The sequence below is a fragment of the Opisthorchis viverrini genome (genome assembly GCF_000715545.1).
Source record: "Opisthorchis viverrini unplaced genomic scaffold opera_v5_205, whole genome shotgun sequence".
NCBI classification, from domain to species: domain Eukaryota; kingdom Metazoa; phylum Platyhelminthes; class Trematoda; order Opisthorchiida; family Opisthorchiidae; genus Opisthorchis; species Opisthorchis viverrini.
In genome coordinates this window covers 544551-559024 of record NW_008751865.1, presented here as the reverse complement: position 1 = coordinate 559024, position 14474 = coordinate 544551, and the positions used below count along the sequence as shown (strand labels likewise).

Below are 14474 nucleotides of genomic sequence, written 5' to 3'. Positions count from 1 at the left end.
AGGTGGGTACCGTCCCCGAGTTTCCCTCAACCTTATGTTCTACTTGAACCCAAATTGGACTGTTTTCGAGATATACACTTATTTGCAAACTATTTGGTTATTCGGGATAGATGTAACACATTACTCGTAAAGTTGCCGTTGGAAACATATGAACTTCTGTGAGTAGGTGCGACTGAAACATGAGGCAGCCTGGTGCAGCACATTCAGCTGACTGGAAACATCATAAACGCGGGATTCGGTTGTGTCCCAGGTGAGTCTCTCGCAAAACCAGACTAGTTTGCAAATGAGTGTATTTCGTTAACAAACAAAGCTTGTTGGGTAACAAACACCATCTGGAGAGGTGATCGGTGTGTAATAGTCATGTCAGAATATCAACTACTCAAGGTTAACAGTATATTGCACCTCTAAATGAATCGGATCGATCAACAATCAGCTAATTTCGGGAATATATCAAACTGATGCATAGCACTCAGGGGTACAAACACGGCATACGTGGTCCATGAAAGCGAAGCTTGCTATTTAACAGAAATCGGCTGAGACGTTACTGCGTTCAGACTCTCGTTGGGCCACCTTGAGAATCTTGGGGATGGATTGAAGGGATTACATTGAACTTTGTGATAAACGAGTGTTTGATCCAGTCGACAGCAACCTCGGCAAGGAATATACAAGCGACGTCGAACAACATGGACCAAAGGTCATCTGCAAAGGAAACATAATAAGGAGTGGTGTTAGGTTACCACGAAAACACCTATACAGCACCATTCTTAGAAATGTGCAACAATTGTAACAGAGCGGTGTACTTAATGAAAGTGGAACAAAGAATGAGACAATGCATGGAGACTCAATACCTACCAACTTCTCAAGAACTGTCATTCCTTTGTTAATATACGCGGGAAATATTCGTCGTAAGCAACATCATTGTGCGCCTTACAGCTGAGTTTAGATACACGATATAGAAAGAGAAGACGTGGTTTTAATGATACTGATAAATGTGCTGATAGTTGCTACTAGTGTAACGGTGATACTACTTATGTGTGGGCATGAGAGTAGTATGTTTTCTCGTAAATCCGCTCTGAGTCTCTTGAAAAGTGAGATTTATTGCTGAATTTGTAAGTCGCTTCATAGCATTTACTCAGATTCGAGCGCAATCAATGAATATCCAGGAAAGTTCAGGAAGACGTGTTCAAAGAGAATATGGATATTCAGTTTTTGTAAACAAGATACATATGAAAATTTTGCTTCTCTGTCCAATAGTCCGTAACTGTTCACTTGGCAGTTTCTAATAAATAACTCCACAGCGAAGGCCTTCTTCCTTTCACCCGGACCTCTCAACATGCTAGTCAAATTGGGCTTTGGGATCGATTACGATCAAGTACAGCAGGCCCCCTTGAACAATACCTCACCCGAGACTCAGCCCAATTACAACGGCGCATCTCAAACGGGGCGATATCATCTCCTTGTGGGCGACAGCGAGAAGTTGAACACAACTGTGTTGACGATCATCGTCCGTGAGTGTTTGATTGTTCCGTTCAACTTCGAGTTGTCACGTGCACATCATCCAACTGGCCATCTTGTCAGTGCCACGTGACCCAATAAATCCGCGAATTTCAAATGCTGATTGCACATTAACAACTTGAGATACCCACTGCTATTCTACTCGCGAGGCCGTCTCGAACACACCAGTGAGATGTCAAAGGTTTCATTCAGTACGCATCGATCGCAGTCAGTTTTGATTAGCTGCCTAGACTTGAATGCACAGTTTGTTTGACTTGGATATGCCTTCAGGAAACTATTCCAAAACAGTTTTTGGAAAGCCTCATTACTTCGTCCACACGGTTATCTGGAATTTTCGTTGCGGAGAATCGCCGGCAAGTTAGCTTTGCTTACTGTCTTCCTCACTCGGGAATGCGGTTTTCAGCGTAGCTAACAAATTTGTCTATGAATATGGGAATACGATCCACACTTCCGAAATGGGTGACCTCCGAACTTTTCTGACTAATATTCGGGGGCTCATATCCATCCGGCAAACCCACCTACATCAGTAACTTTTGACTGTCGGCCAGTTTATGAATATACCCGGCCTAACACACGGCTTGTAAATGTTCCTCCACTTTACAGAAGGACATCGATAGGTATTTCGTTCAGGCTTGTATAGCTTCCAAAGGGTAGTGTATTACTCCTTTGTGATTGGCTGCTGAATTTCCGCCTGTATGTAGGTTGATTCGTCCTTTGAAGTTTGTGCTGCGTCGCGGTCCTATTTGTTTGTATTTGATAGGATTCTTACATCTACGCCCCTTGTCATCATTATCATCTATTTTGAAGACCACGGTCACAAACATAAAAAGTGAGTGCAAGCGATGAATGCGAAAGAGTAACAGGAGAATATGGGAGAAAAGAGAGAAACGTCTCATTCGAAATCATGCCAAGGACAGTGCCAGTCTGATGAGGTGAATCCCAAAGTATGTAAAGATTTTGGTATGGGAACACGCGTCTAAGGACCAACAACCAAAGAAAGGACAAACAATGGTGAATGCTCTTCAAGGCGCAGTGTGCGCTAGCACAGTCAAGACTCGCACATCAGGCACAAAGTGACCGTCATACTGGGTCTGGTGTGAGATCACTGCGGAGAGTAAATGCCCTTTCATTAACAGGATGGTGTTTTATACAGAATGTTACCCCTTCTTGTGGGATATTTCCGCATGAAATCAGGTGTCATCAAAACAGATCGTCTCCAGATTTTCCTGGGCACTCTTACGCAGAGAACAAGCCCCCTGGTGTCATCTTTGAGCTGCCACAAAGTGATCCTGAAGAATTGATCAGAATCAAGGCGTTAGGGAGAAGGAAAAACATCCCACCGAAAGCAGGTGCATCCGTTGGTCGTTCCACGTCACAGGCCTACGCAGTTAACCGGCTCGCATCTGACACGAAACACAACATCCAAGACGGGCAACAACCTGGACGTTGAAAAAAGCCACGGTTGGGTGGCTCATAATGGGAATCTCGGAGCATACATGCTACGCCTCGGGGCGCAATCCTTGCACGGGTGCCCAAAAAGACGTTTTGCAAGTTCCCTTGCAACCCGATTATGACGAGCACATCTGGCATCATGCGTGATGGGGGGTCGACCTCTGCCTCTGCTCCTAAAACGCAATTCGCCTGTCGCGGTGACCAGTACCAGGTACTTTATAATTAATAGTTTGCGTAAGATTTGGAGACTTCCGACTGAGATTTCTTCCTGTAACCGGAGCCAATCTGAGCTGAAAAGCCTATAAGCACTGTACAACTGTTTCTTCCTTATTGTGAACCATCAGTAGTGCGCATTTTACGAATTTCAAGGAAGTTTCGAACCCGGGTTTGTAGTTCGGCTACGGGCAGGATATAGCGCCGCTCAACGACGGAAACCATGCCACATGTTAACCGGCTCCTGAAAGACAACTTCTCAGGTGGAGGTTTCACTCATCCCGTCAAATAACTCTTCCTCTGAGCTGCTTATCGACTGACAGCAATGTGGGTTTCGGGAATTTTCAATTGGGATTTTATCCTCAATTATAAGTATCCGTAGACCGTAAAATGTTTGAACCTGCGTGATTCTGGTAGCACGGAATATTTAGTAATTGATTAGGTGGCTGTTGATCAGTTCGTCGAGCTTGGCAATTGATTTGCAAACGTTTCGTCCCCATTCGAGGAGACATCTTCAGTGCGCTGTCGGTTGGGTAGTTCCTCTCTTCGTGCCTGCGTTTATATATAGAGCAGCCTTTGCGTTGTAACCTGGATTCTGGTTGGTCCGATCTTAATCTGTGTTGAGTTGTGGTTCGTATTTCTTGTTTCTACAGCCACGCTCCTACTGAAATCGCCCCCATTGTTGTCTCTTTCGGATGGCCCGTTCTTGATCTGTATAGCGTCGTGGTCGGCTTCTCTGTTGGTTTGCAGCGTACCTCCTATTTTGCAAATCAATTGCCAAGCTCGGCGAACAGATTAACAGCTACCCAATCAATTACCAACTAACACACCCGAGCTACCAATATTCCAACACATTACCAGTACGGAATAAGTTTCTTCTCAAATGCTAGCAAGTAGCCGGCCAAATCGAATCCGTTACCCACCTATTACCTCGACGTTTCTATCATCTTTTTCTTGTTTGTATATCTGGCATCTTTGTCCTTTTCTGGTTTCAAGCATGATCATAATGACATCGATGACCCGGATGGTGTCCAGGATTTCCTCATGTCTAACCCACGATCCTAATGAATCGGTCTCCGTTGTGATCTCCAAACGTCAGCGCACAGTCTTCTGGTTCTGATAATTAGTCTCCCTCTATATGTGAACGCCAAAGGCGAGTGACCACGCCGTCGTGAGGTTCTCGCTCGCCCAATACATGGAGGCTATTTTATCCCATCACACAGCACATTGAATCTGCCTCGACTAATTTCACTAGTTACGATAGCATGTCCTAACCATGTGTACTTCTCTTCACATGACTTTTTGTTTTCCTATTTACATGTGGTTGCCTAGCCAATGCCATTCGTTAGTTGCAAACATTTATGGACAGTTTTTATTGAAACTTTACTTGACCCGAGATCGACCGCTCTCTACGGACGAACATCATGCCTATTGGACGTGTGTCACATGCAGGCTACAGACCAAAAGACAGCATCCTGATTGGTCAGATTCAGCCAATCAGGACACTTCCTCGCACGCCCAGTTAATCTACAGGTTTGCCACTTACCATCCACTCACATTCTGCCTTGACACTGATGTTGTGAAAGCAGGAACTTCACCTGGTGTTGCACAAAGTTTGATTAAATCGAACTCGCCACCCGATTGAACCACTATCCGATACAGATTAGGACGGGCCTAAAAAACAAACCGTGAGCTCCGTCTGCAAGTAATCACCGAATGAATCATGACGTGGGCCGCTGGTACACTTTGCCTAGGCAGGTCGGACATCAAGTGTTACTCCCACCAGACACATTTCGAGTGCGTCCAACAAAGGTGATTTCAGTTGCCATTGACGAGAAACTCGGTCAAAATTTGCCTGAATCCCTCGTTTATAGCATTGTTCAATCGAAGAACGTCTCATGTGCGCCAATTTTCGACCAATATCAACCTAATTTGCCTATAGAAACCTACATACAAATTGGTAGTAAAGCGAGACATAAGATAGGTGGAGATTCGACGGTCAGGTCTAGTTGATGGCCCAAAAAGGGGCTGTCCCGAGCTCTGATCAACCTTACACGTCAAGCCGACTCACGCACAATAAGGCGGAATAGGCTGGCTGAAGTCTCCTATGAGTAGCTGGTGTTAACCAGGGTATCCTTCCGACCCCAGTGCCAAACGGATTCTTGTCATTACGTGTTTAGGGTGGGAGTGAGCCCTCAGTTCTGCGTTCTCCGACGTCTAAAAATGGCAGGCGCGTGTGCACATGGATCCTGAGCGATACAGAAAGAATGATCGAATGCCATACTCCAGTTGCTGTGGACAAAACAAAGCGGCTAATAAAAATAAAATTTAATATAGAATATCGAAAAATAGGAAATGCGTAATTTGTGTATAAAATAAGATTATCAACTGCGTTGCTGGGCGGTGGAAACCGGAAAAGGGGGATGAACCGACGGAGGTTATGACCCGTGGCTTTCGTCTATGGTCAGCTGATGGGAATCAAACTTTTTCAGTTGCTCGTTGAATTCCTCTAACCAAGAACTGTAATCCTGTGGGGGGAAAAGTCAGATGGATATGCGGGGATTACAGCGTCCACGGTGAGAACACAAATTCATACTATGTGGTTTAAACTTATCACTCTGATATTCAGCTTTGTGAATCACGCCACTGGTAAAGTGCGTGGAAACTTAGTACTGGGCATTCGTTCTGTCAGTGAAGCCAATCTACGAAAAAACAGGTTGAGAAGTACTGTACAACTGTTCCAACCTTATTGTCAGCCATTAGTAGTGCGCATCTCACGAAACCCAAGGAAACTTCGAACCCGCGACCTCCGAGCTACGAACGGCCGGACGGCAGTGTGACTGGTTTTCACCTAAGCAGGACACGGACCAAACGAAGGCATGCTCTGATTGGTCAGAATGCCAGCCAATCCGAGTCGAGCATCCTTGAGTGGACGCTTTTCGCCCCCTCACGGAGATTTTGGTACGACCTTGATGGACACTGACTACGGTATAAATACAGTTGTAATAATTTTCCTTGGTCTCCATAAAGGGCTGTGTAGAGCTACCGTGCCATTTGACACACCATAGTGGGCGGAGCAGGAAGCCAGGGTACCGATGCAGAGTTGCAACTACCGTAGATCAAGACACAACACATGTATCGTTCCATATCAAGAAGACTGAATTCTTTACTATCTACACAAGGTGTTTCTGAAGATCCGACCTTGCTTAGGGAAGGACCGAGCCCTGTACGTTAAGATATGCGTAGATATATCCTCATGGAGAATTACTAGGAAAAAAGTACACCAAAGAGGCGTACCTGAGAAGTCATTGGTTTCAAACGCTGACGCTAACGACAATAAAACTATCATGAGGATCCGATTTTACTTGGTAGGCAACGCGTGTGTTGCCACTGACCGGACGTCTGGAAGCGATGAAAACATGAGTTCCTCTTTTTGACGTCACCATATCGTTCAGCTGTAGCACTCTTTGGGTGCCTAACTGCCATGCCAACCGAAGGTTGCACAGGGGCTGGGACAGTGCCAGGTCGCCCAGGCCTAGACAGCGGAAGTCGAGAAGTAGATGTCGGGTTCGAACCAAGGATCTTCCGGTCAGTAAATCCACACTGTAACCACTTGGGCCATCTCGCCCCTACGTCACCATATACTCTCCGGTGAGGTCATTGTCAGCACAAAAGTTCCACACAAAACTAACAAGGTATCCAATAGGTATCCGAAACTGAGCCTCGGAATTCACGGACCATTTCTGGTCATGACATGGGTGTGTTCGAGAGACCCACCTTAAGAATAGCCACTGAAGAGAGAAAAAGCCAATATTGACGGCTCAGACTCCTGGCACAAGAAGGTACAACAATGAAGGATGACTGCTGTATGCTGTCCACGCGGTCAGTCGGCCTACGCCGCTGTCCGATGTATCATTGGTCAACTCTCAAAATTGCGCGAATTCCGCCCTGTATAGATTGTATCGCATGCTCTCACTACACCCGACACCTAGCCGAGAACAGAAGATACGAGTGACCTCTGTTTTGAGAGCATTCGCCATCATTGTCAGCTGTATGAACCGCGTACTCGTCGTACAGTGGTTATAGCTGCCACAGTTTCGGGAAGTGGGGTAGGTAGCTGCGCACTGGAGGCGAGGGGTAATAAATTGGTGTGTAAATCCAGCACTAACGATGGGCTGTCAAGTGGGGGGTGGGTGGGTGGGAAAGGAGCTATGCACTGAAGGCAATAGCCTGGATGCACGAGCGCCATTGAGGGCGCCACTGAGCCATGTCTGGCAACGTCTCCAGCCATTGATGTGGCCCGTCTCGGGGTCCCCATCCAGTAATACGGCAATGACCAGTGCAGCTGAGTTTGCTGGTAATGGCTTTCATATATCACTGCCAAGTCATTGTTTGACCGCCTCTGGCTCTCTTCCACCCTTCACGTGGTTGCGCGGAAAGAGCCCTTCGAGGAAGTCGGTCGACTGGCATACGCAACACGTGGCTAAGCCAGCGCAACCTATGAAGCCTGATCAGCTCATCTATCGAGGGTGAGTTATTTCTCCCAAATGCCATTCGACGTACTTCAGAATTGCTGATCCGGTGTTCCCACCAGATTCGGGCAATGCTCCGAAGACATCGATGGTCAAACACTGAAAGTCTTTTGACGTCCTCAGCGCTCAGCGGCCAGGTTTCTGATCCATATAGTAATATGGAGCGCACCGCAGCATTGTAAGCTCGACCCTTGACAGAGAAGCCGATGTCATGCCTACGCCACAGGGGACGTAGGTTCACAAAAGCTGCTCTGGCCTTCTCAATCCGGATGGAAATATCATCTTTCAGAATTCACTCTCACAGAATAATTCGCAGCCACAGTTATTCGTCTCAAAGGCGAAAACAAGTAGCGGCTCCTACGCTAAAACATTTCAAGCAACCAATCAAAAGTGTTCGATTATGAAAGTCCAACGAGGTGGGCAGCTGTTAGCAGACAGTTGATTCGTTGGTACCTGAAGTCTTGATGGCATTTTGGTCAACGGACTTTCCACTGTCGATTATTCTTCATTCTGGTTGATCTCACAGAACGATGGACTGACGACAGTCGATCACTGACCCGGAAAAATAGGTTCTTACAGACTGGATGATGTGATGGAGATCTCGCGAAAAGCTCACTATAATAAGGATATTTTTTGTAATGGACTACTCATAAGGTTGCTGAAAATCCGTCGACAGCCCACAGCACATTCAGTTGCCTGAGAACATCATAAACGAGAGATTCAGCTGGGTTCCAGGTGAGTCTCTCGAAAAACCAAATTAGTTTGCAAATGAGTGTATATTCGCTAAGGATATTTTTTGTTCGGAGTGAGAAACATGAGGCATCTTGGAGGGAATCGCTCTTCAAACTACAAAGCTAGGATAGAAACGACTCAAAAAGTTCAATCTGTAGTAGAGATTTTTCAGCACACTTACATCTGTTCCGCTATTACTTCGTTTCCGACTGCGATTCGAGCTGCCCCGGGAACCTGAGTCTGTGGAAGCATATGAAAGAAAGGAATGAACAGAAGAGAATGAAAAACAGGGGAGGGGGTATCACCAAGATCCGGGATAAATGTAAGAACATTTATCAGGATGGCTCAGGGGTTGGAACGCGAACCCGACCTCTGCCACCCGACTTCCCCTGTCTAGGCTTGAGAGACCGTGGGCAGTATCCCAGCCCTCGTGCTTCCTTCGGGTGGCATGGCAGCTAGGCCCCGGAAGGGTGCTACAGCGGAACGATTTCTAGCAATACTTCGCGCTGTGAGACCCGCAAAAAAGTCTTCCTGTCTAGTCTCGATACATCACAACTCTTTTATATGATCCCCAGAAACCTAACCATCATTCATTGGTTGACATAGCTCAGTGGTTAGGGCGCAAGACTAGTGACCGGAAGGTCCATGGTTCGAACCCAACCCAGGTATCTCGACTGCTCTTGTCTAGCGGCCGGCTATCTGAAGACCTTCTTCTGATGGCATGGGATACATGCACCAAAAGTGTTACCGCAGAACGATTATTTTGATAGTTTTCGGCTGGCTTCGGCTATCTGAAGACCTTCTTCTGATGGCATGGGATACATGCACCAAAAGTGTTACGGCAGAACGATTATTTTGATAGTTTTTTTTCGGCTGGCTCAACGACAAAGGCGACCTTGACCGAAGACACAAAGGAAATTGGTCCAAAGGACGATGGGAACCGAACAGGGTCAGCAGTTCGTTCGAGGATGAAAACAAACCCATGGAAATGAACGAGCACAACGTGTAAACTGCCGGGTCTGTTTCAGGCTATGAATCCAGTGCCCCGGATGACGTCAAGCATCACATCGGTGGGCTTAGATGATTGGACAGTTACAACGTGTTGTGATCTTGTTTCCACTGCAATCTCATGCCTATTCGGTACGCAGTTTATGTACATTTTCTATCACATTGTATTGTCCCATTGTATGGTATTCTATTGGAGTGAATGTACTTTTCTATCCGTAGCATGTATGCACTTATAAAGGTCATGCTTAGCACTGATCACAAGTGACTGTCGGCGAACACCACTGTACGCATACGTTGGGAATGGAAGCTTTAAAATCTCCCTGTTTTGTTCACCCACAGGTTTAAACACCGGGTGCAGGGAGTTGGATTGGCTTCGCATCGCATCGCCTATCTTCAGAGTGCAACGTGACAGGCCAGCCCGAAAACGAGGGCCAATTCACCGAGTCTGTGCTGAACACTTGGAACATTCACTTTGGATGATGTGAGCAGCAAAACCTGCAGAAAAATAACAGAAAAGTGGCTTTTTCTGACCAGTTGCGCGGGTCGTTAGAGTTGTTGGTTTACAGTGGTCGCCGCCATCTCACTTGGAAAAAATCATCCCTTCAAGGGGGGCCCTGATGGTCCATCTCTTGGTTGATGCGTGGCGTCAGGCTTTGTTTGAACTGTTCGAACTACAATCCCGGTGGCACACGATAGCGGCTCATCATATGCCCAATCAACAATTCCAATCTGTCATTGTCTAGCCAGGGCCTGCATTTTTCCGTTTGTATTATCGTAGAAGTACGTCTAACAGATTCAGAGCTTCCAGCGAGGTTGTTGGAACTGTCCATCCTAGGATAGGATCTGACGATTTTCCCCTCCCTTGTGATAAGATAATCGTTCAGCTGTAACACCCTTTCGGTGCCTGGCTGCCACGCCACCTGAAGGAAGCACGAAGGCTGGGATACTGCCAGGTTGCCCAAGACTAAACATGCAAAGTCGAGAGGCAGAGGTCGGGTTGAACCACAGGCCTTCCGGTCAGTAAATTCGCGCTCTAACCACTTGGGCCATCTTGTCCCCCTCCCTTGAGACGTCAGAAGTCTAGAGGAGGGCTTTATAAGACCCGAGCCGTTGTACGGCTTCGAGATCTACCCAATGGTGGTATGAGACATCTTCAGGCCACCGAGGCCTCACGAACTGGCTGCAATATACAGTGAGATAACCAGAGTAGTTACGTCGCTCAGACAATACACCTAACACTGCAAGCTACGATGATGGCTACGTCACGTGATAATCACTTTGAGTCATCGTTCCCTTAGAACACCGTTGTCTTCCATGCCTGCTTTAGCGTTTGGAACAATACGACCTGGAAATAAGGGTTTTGATGTTATCCATGGTGCAATTCTGGCTGAAAGATATGGCCACTAATCGACCCCAGTGGAGTTCATTCTGTCACAGTCTCTAACCGCATTATCCTAGCGAGTTTTCTCGACAGACGAGGATTAAGCTCCCCTCGAAAGTCCATCTTTCCTCTTCTGATTGGCTAAATATACTGACAGTCATACGACCGCTGACTGGAGATTTTAGTTGTCTCTCGGAGATTAAGAAACTCAAGGGAGGTGAGATAAACCAAGTGGTTAGAGCGCGAATTTACTGACCGGAAGGTTCGTGGTTCGAACCCGACCTCTGCCACTCGATTTCCCCTGTCTAGACTTGGGCAACCTGGCAGTATCCCAGCCCTCGTGCCTCCTTCGTGTGGCATGGCAGCTATAATTCGAAAAGGGTGCTCTACAGCTGAACGAAGAAACTCAAGAATTCCCTATCTATGGTGTTGTATGTGAGCTTTTTGAAAATTTGCGACTTCATGCTCGTTCATCATCTGATGAGGAAAAAAAACAAGGCCGGATTCAAACGGAGAACAAAGACAACAAATAATGAAAACTGTTACCTTCCAAGCTACTTTTAGAGCGCTCTTTCACTGGTTCATCGTCTGCGAACAGCTCCAAAACCATGTTGGATGTATTTGGAACCAATGACTCCGTGAGAAGCTTATCCGGAGCTTCGGGGGAATTCGTGTGGACGGGACGTGGTGGTTTCTTCACGGGTGAGAGACTAAGTGGAGGGTTCACAGGGTTATGGGTTGGTAAGTCGGTTCGTACAGCCGGTGTGGAGGCAGACGGGGCGTGAGTGACCAGTGGCGCAGCCGATAGAATGGGTGTTTGAGGATGCGGAAGCCGAAAGGGTTGATGAGTGGAAGAACTAGGCTGAGTCGGTTTGCCCAAAGTAGACACGTTAATCGAAGGCCGAGAGTTTACTGGTTGTGGGGAGCTGAAGGAAACGGACCTTTTTGGTTTTGGCGGTTGAGTGGCAACAGCAGTAACGGTGGCTGTTCTCTTAGTGACTTTCTTCTTGACACCGAGAATCCTCTGACCCCGGGGATCGATATTCTCCTTTTCATCATCGCTGTCTTCGAGTTCGTCCAATGAATACGGATCTTTAGCGGTTGGTTTCTTTGGGACGTCTGGGTTCTCGTGTTTGGAAGCCGCCCGTTTGGAGACTGAGGGTTTCGGAGGTGACCTTGGTTTGGAAAGTTTTATCAAGGTGGAACTGGCAGCTGTCGTACCGGGGAGGCTGGTTCTTTTACGAAGTCTCGTTTGTTGGCAAACGTTGGTTGACGTCTCTCCCAACGCGTGTTTGGTATGCTTCGGGTGTACTTTGGACTAGAACAAGAGGGTAGAAAATAAACTTAACGGGTATGAACTAAAATCCCAATGTAAAAATAACTACAACATGGTTAGAGAATAAATGAATTCCCCGAAAAACGGCCCCAGAGGATGGACTCAGCTATTAGAGCGCCATTCTACTGACCAGAATGTCCGTGGTTCGAACCCGAACTCTGCCACTCGACTTTCCCTGTCTAGGCTTGGGCAACCTGGCAGTATCCCAGCCCTCATGCTTCCTTCTGGTGGCAAGGCAGCTAGGCACCGAAAGGGTGCTACAGTTGAACGATACTACCCAATATTTCGACCTTTCGGCCGAAGGGATGTGAACAACCTCATGATCGAAATGGGCACCGGTGTACTGATACTCATGAGAAGGACCTTCAACTGTTCAATTTCGCGGGCCAACGATGTATTACCGTGGAGTAAGAGAACGTGACTGATGGAAAACACCCACGTGAACGTTCGAAGTGGAAGGCTTGCAGCATAAAGTGCACGAAATAATTACAAGGACACCGATTCCCTGTGAGTTTCTCACACCACACGTACTTTACAAATACCCGGGAGTTGATCGAGTATCCGTTGAAGTGTCGCCGACCTTGGCAATCAACCTGAGAAAGTTCCATCACCAATCGAGGGGATATCAGGACAACTGCCAAGCTCGGTCAGCAGGTTAACAGCCACATACCGATATTTCGGTGAATTGCGAATAAATATTATTCAAAAGTACATTAACAATAAAATAATATAATGTATTTTCATAAGGGAAACTACTCACAAGGTTGTTGAAGACGCTTCGACAGCCCACGACCGGTTTCGCCACTTGGGACGGGACTCATCAGGTAGGCGCAGTCCCCGAGTTTCCATTAACCTTATGTTCTACTTGAACCCAAATTCATTTTCTATTGCAAAAATGCTCTGGCGTGAATAGGCATGTCAGTAAGTTTTTCCTATGTGGATTTTATACTCAAGGTATGAACAGGTCGACACAATATTCGGTATTTTTCAGTAGGCTGCATACTCACGGCAAACATTGACGTTCGAGAACGAAGTCTGATTCTAAAAAATCCACTTCAAATAGGCGAGGAATTAGGAGGTAGTCAGTTTACTCATCATAGCCGAAATGGTTCGTCCTGACCAGCTCCTGGTGGTCCTGATTGTATGATAGCGAAATGAATCATGCCCTAGTGTTTGACGCGGTTCGCAATGCCACCACGCTTAGACCGGCTGATGGTCCTAAACGAACGTCGTGAGTTTGTATACCCATCTCATTCCCCCAGATTTATATCGGACTGACAAGTTCACACGCCGGAGCACATCAAATCGTTCAGCTGTAACACCCTTTCGGTGCCTAACTGCCATGCTACCCGAAGGTTGCACGAGGGCTGGGATACTGCCAGGTTGCCCAAGCCTAGACAGCGGAAGTCGAGAGGCAAGGGTCGGGTTGGAACCACAGACCTCCCGACCAGTAAATTCGCGCTCTAACCACTGAGCCATCTCGCTAGACAGGTGCATCTGAAACCAGGTTAGAACTTCGGCAAGCAAAGTCTTCATGGTGAGACAAACTACAACGTATAACAACTTACACCAGAATCCACATTCTCGCCTTTTTCAGGAATAGAATGGTGGACGCCGATTGTATCAGGATTGGCGGGTCGCAGGGCGACCGAATGGCTGCGTAGCCGGGGCATTCCAAGTGGGAATCTATAAAATGAACTAACTGAATTAAAACCCATTCACTCAGTGCAAAAACACGACACAACAGTGTCTTGAAGCCACGTGGAACCAACCTGCTTAGCTTAGCCACGATTCCTGGAAGCAACGTCTGCATAGGGCAAATCAGTAGAGGGTTGAGTGGTTCGGGAAGCGTTACTCTTGGAGACGCACATGTGTGACGAAAGGTTTGATGACGGGACACGCCTTACTCGGACTCGTCTACGACAGGTTAAAAAGATAGTTGGTAGAATTTGTGCCCAAACACAATGAATCACATGACCCCTACGCAAGAACAGCTTCGACTAAGATTAAGTGATGGTCCCAAATTATCGTACAGGGTATCCAACCGGAGGAGGCGGTGTATGTCGTGTGACTGGTATGTGGGAGAACAATGGAGACGAACAGGGATGCGACATGCACGGAAGTCTAGCGTAAAGTGATGGGTTGAAGGATCGAATATCGGATAGGAACGTCATAATGACTGTGACCTCAGGGAATGATCAGGCATGATCCACTACTCTGGCTGTTCACTCAAGATGTCTTGAAGGAGGAGCGAAAGCTAGGCAGGCGGTACTTAGATCTTAATAGGACTGTGCTGGTTGCATAT

General features: G+C 47.0%; 1 protein-coding gene across 1 annotated transcript in view; it reads left to right on the top strand.

Moving 5' to 3' along the window:
• Positions 1–13861, top strand: part of T265_08245 (hypothetical protein) — a gene marked incomplete at both ends in the record, with an annotated part of 15645 nt that extends 1784 nt beyond the window's left edge. Inside the window, 2 exons of the mRNA XM_009173992.1 lie at positions 11398–11574; positions 13767–13861. Coding sequence (XP_009172256.1) covers positions 11398–11574; positions 13767–13861 — 272 coding nt within the window. The remainder of the gene's footprint in view (positions 1–11397; positions 11575–13766) is intronic.
• Positions 13862–14474: the final 613 nt, after the last annotated feature.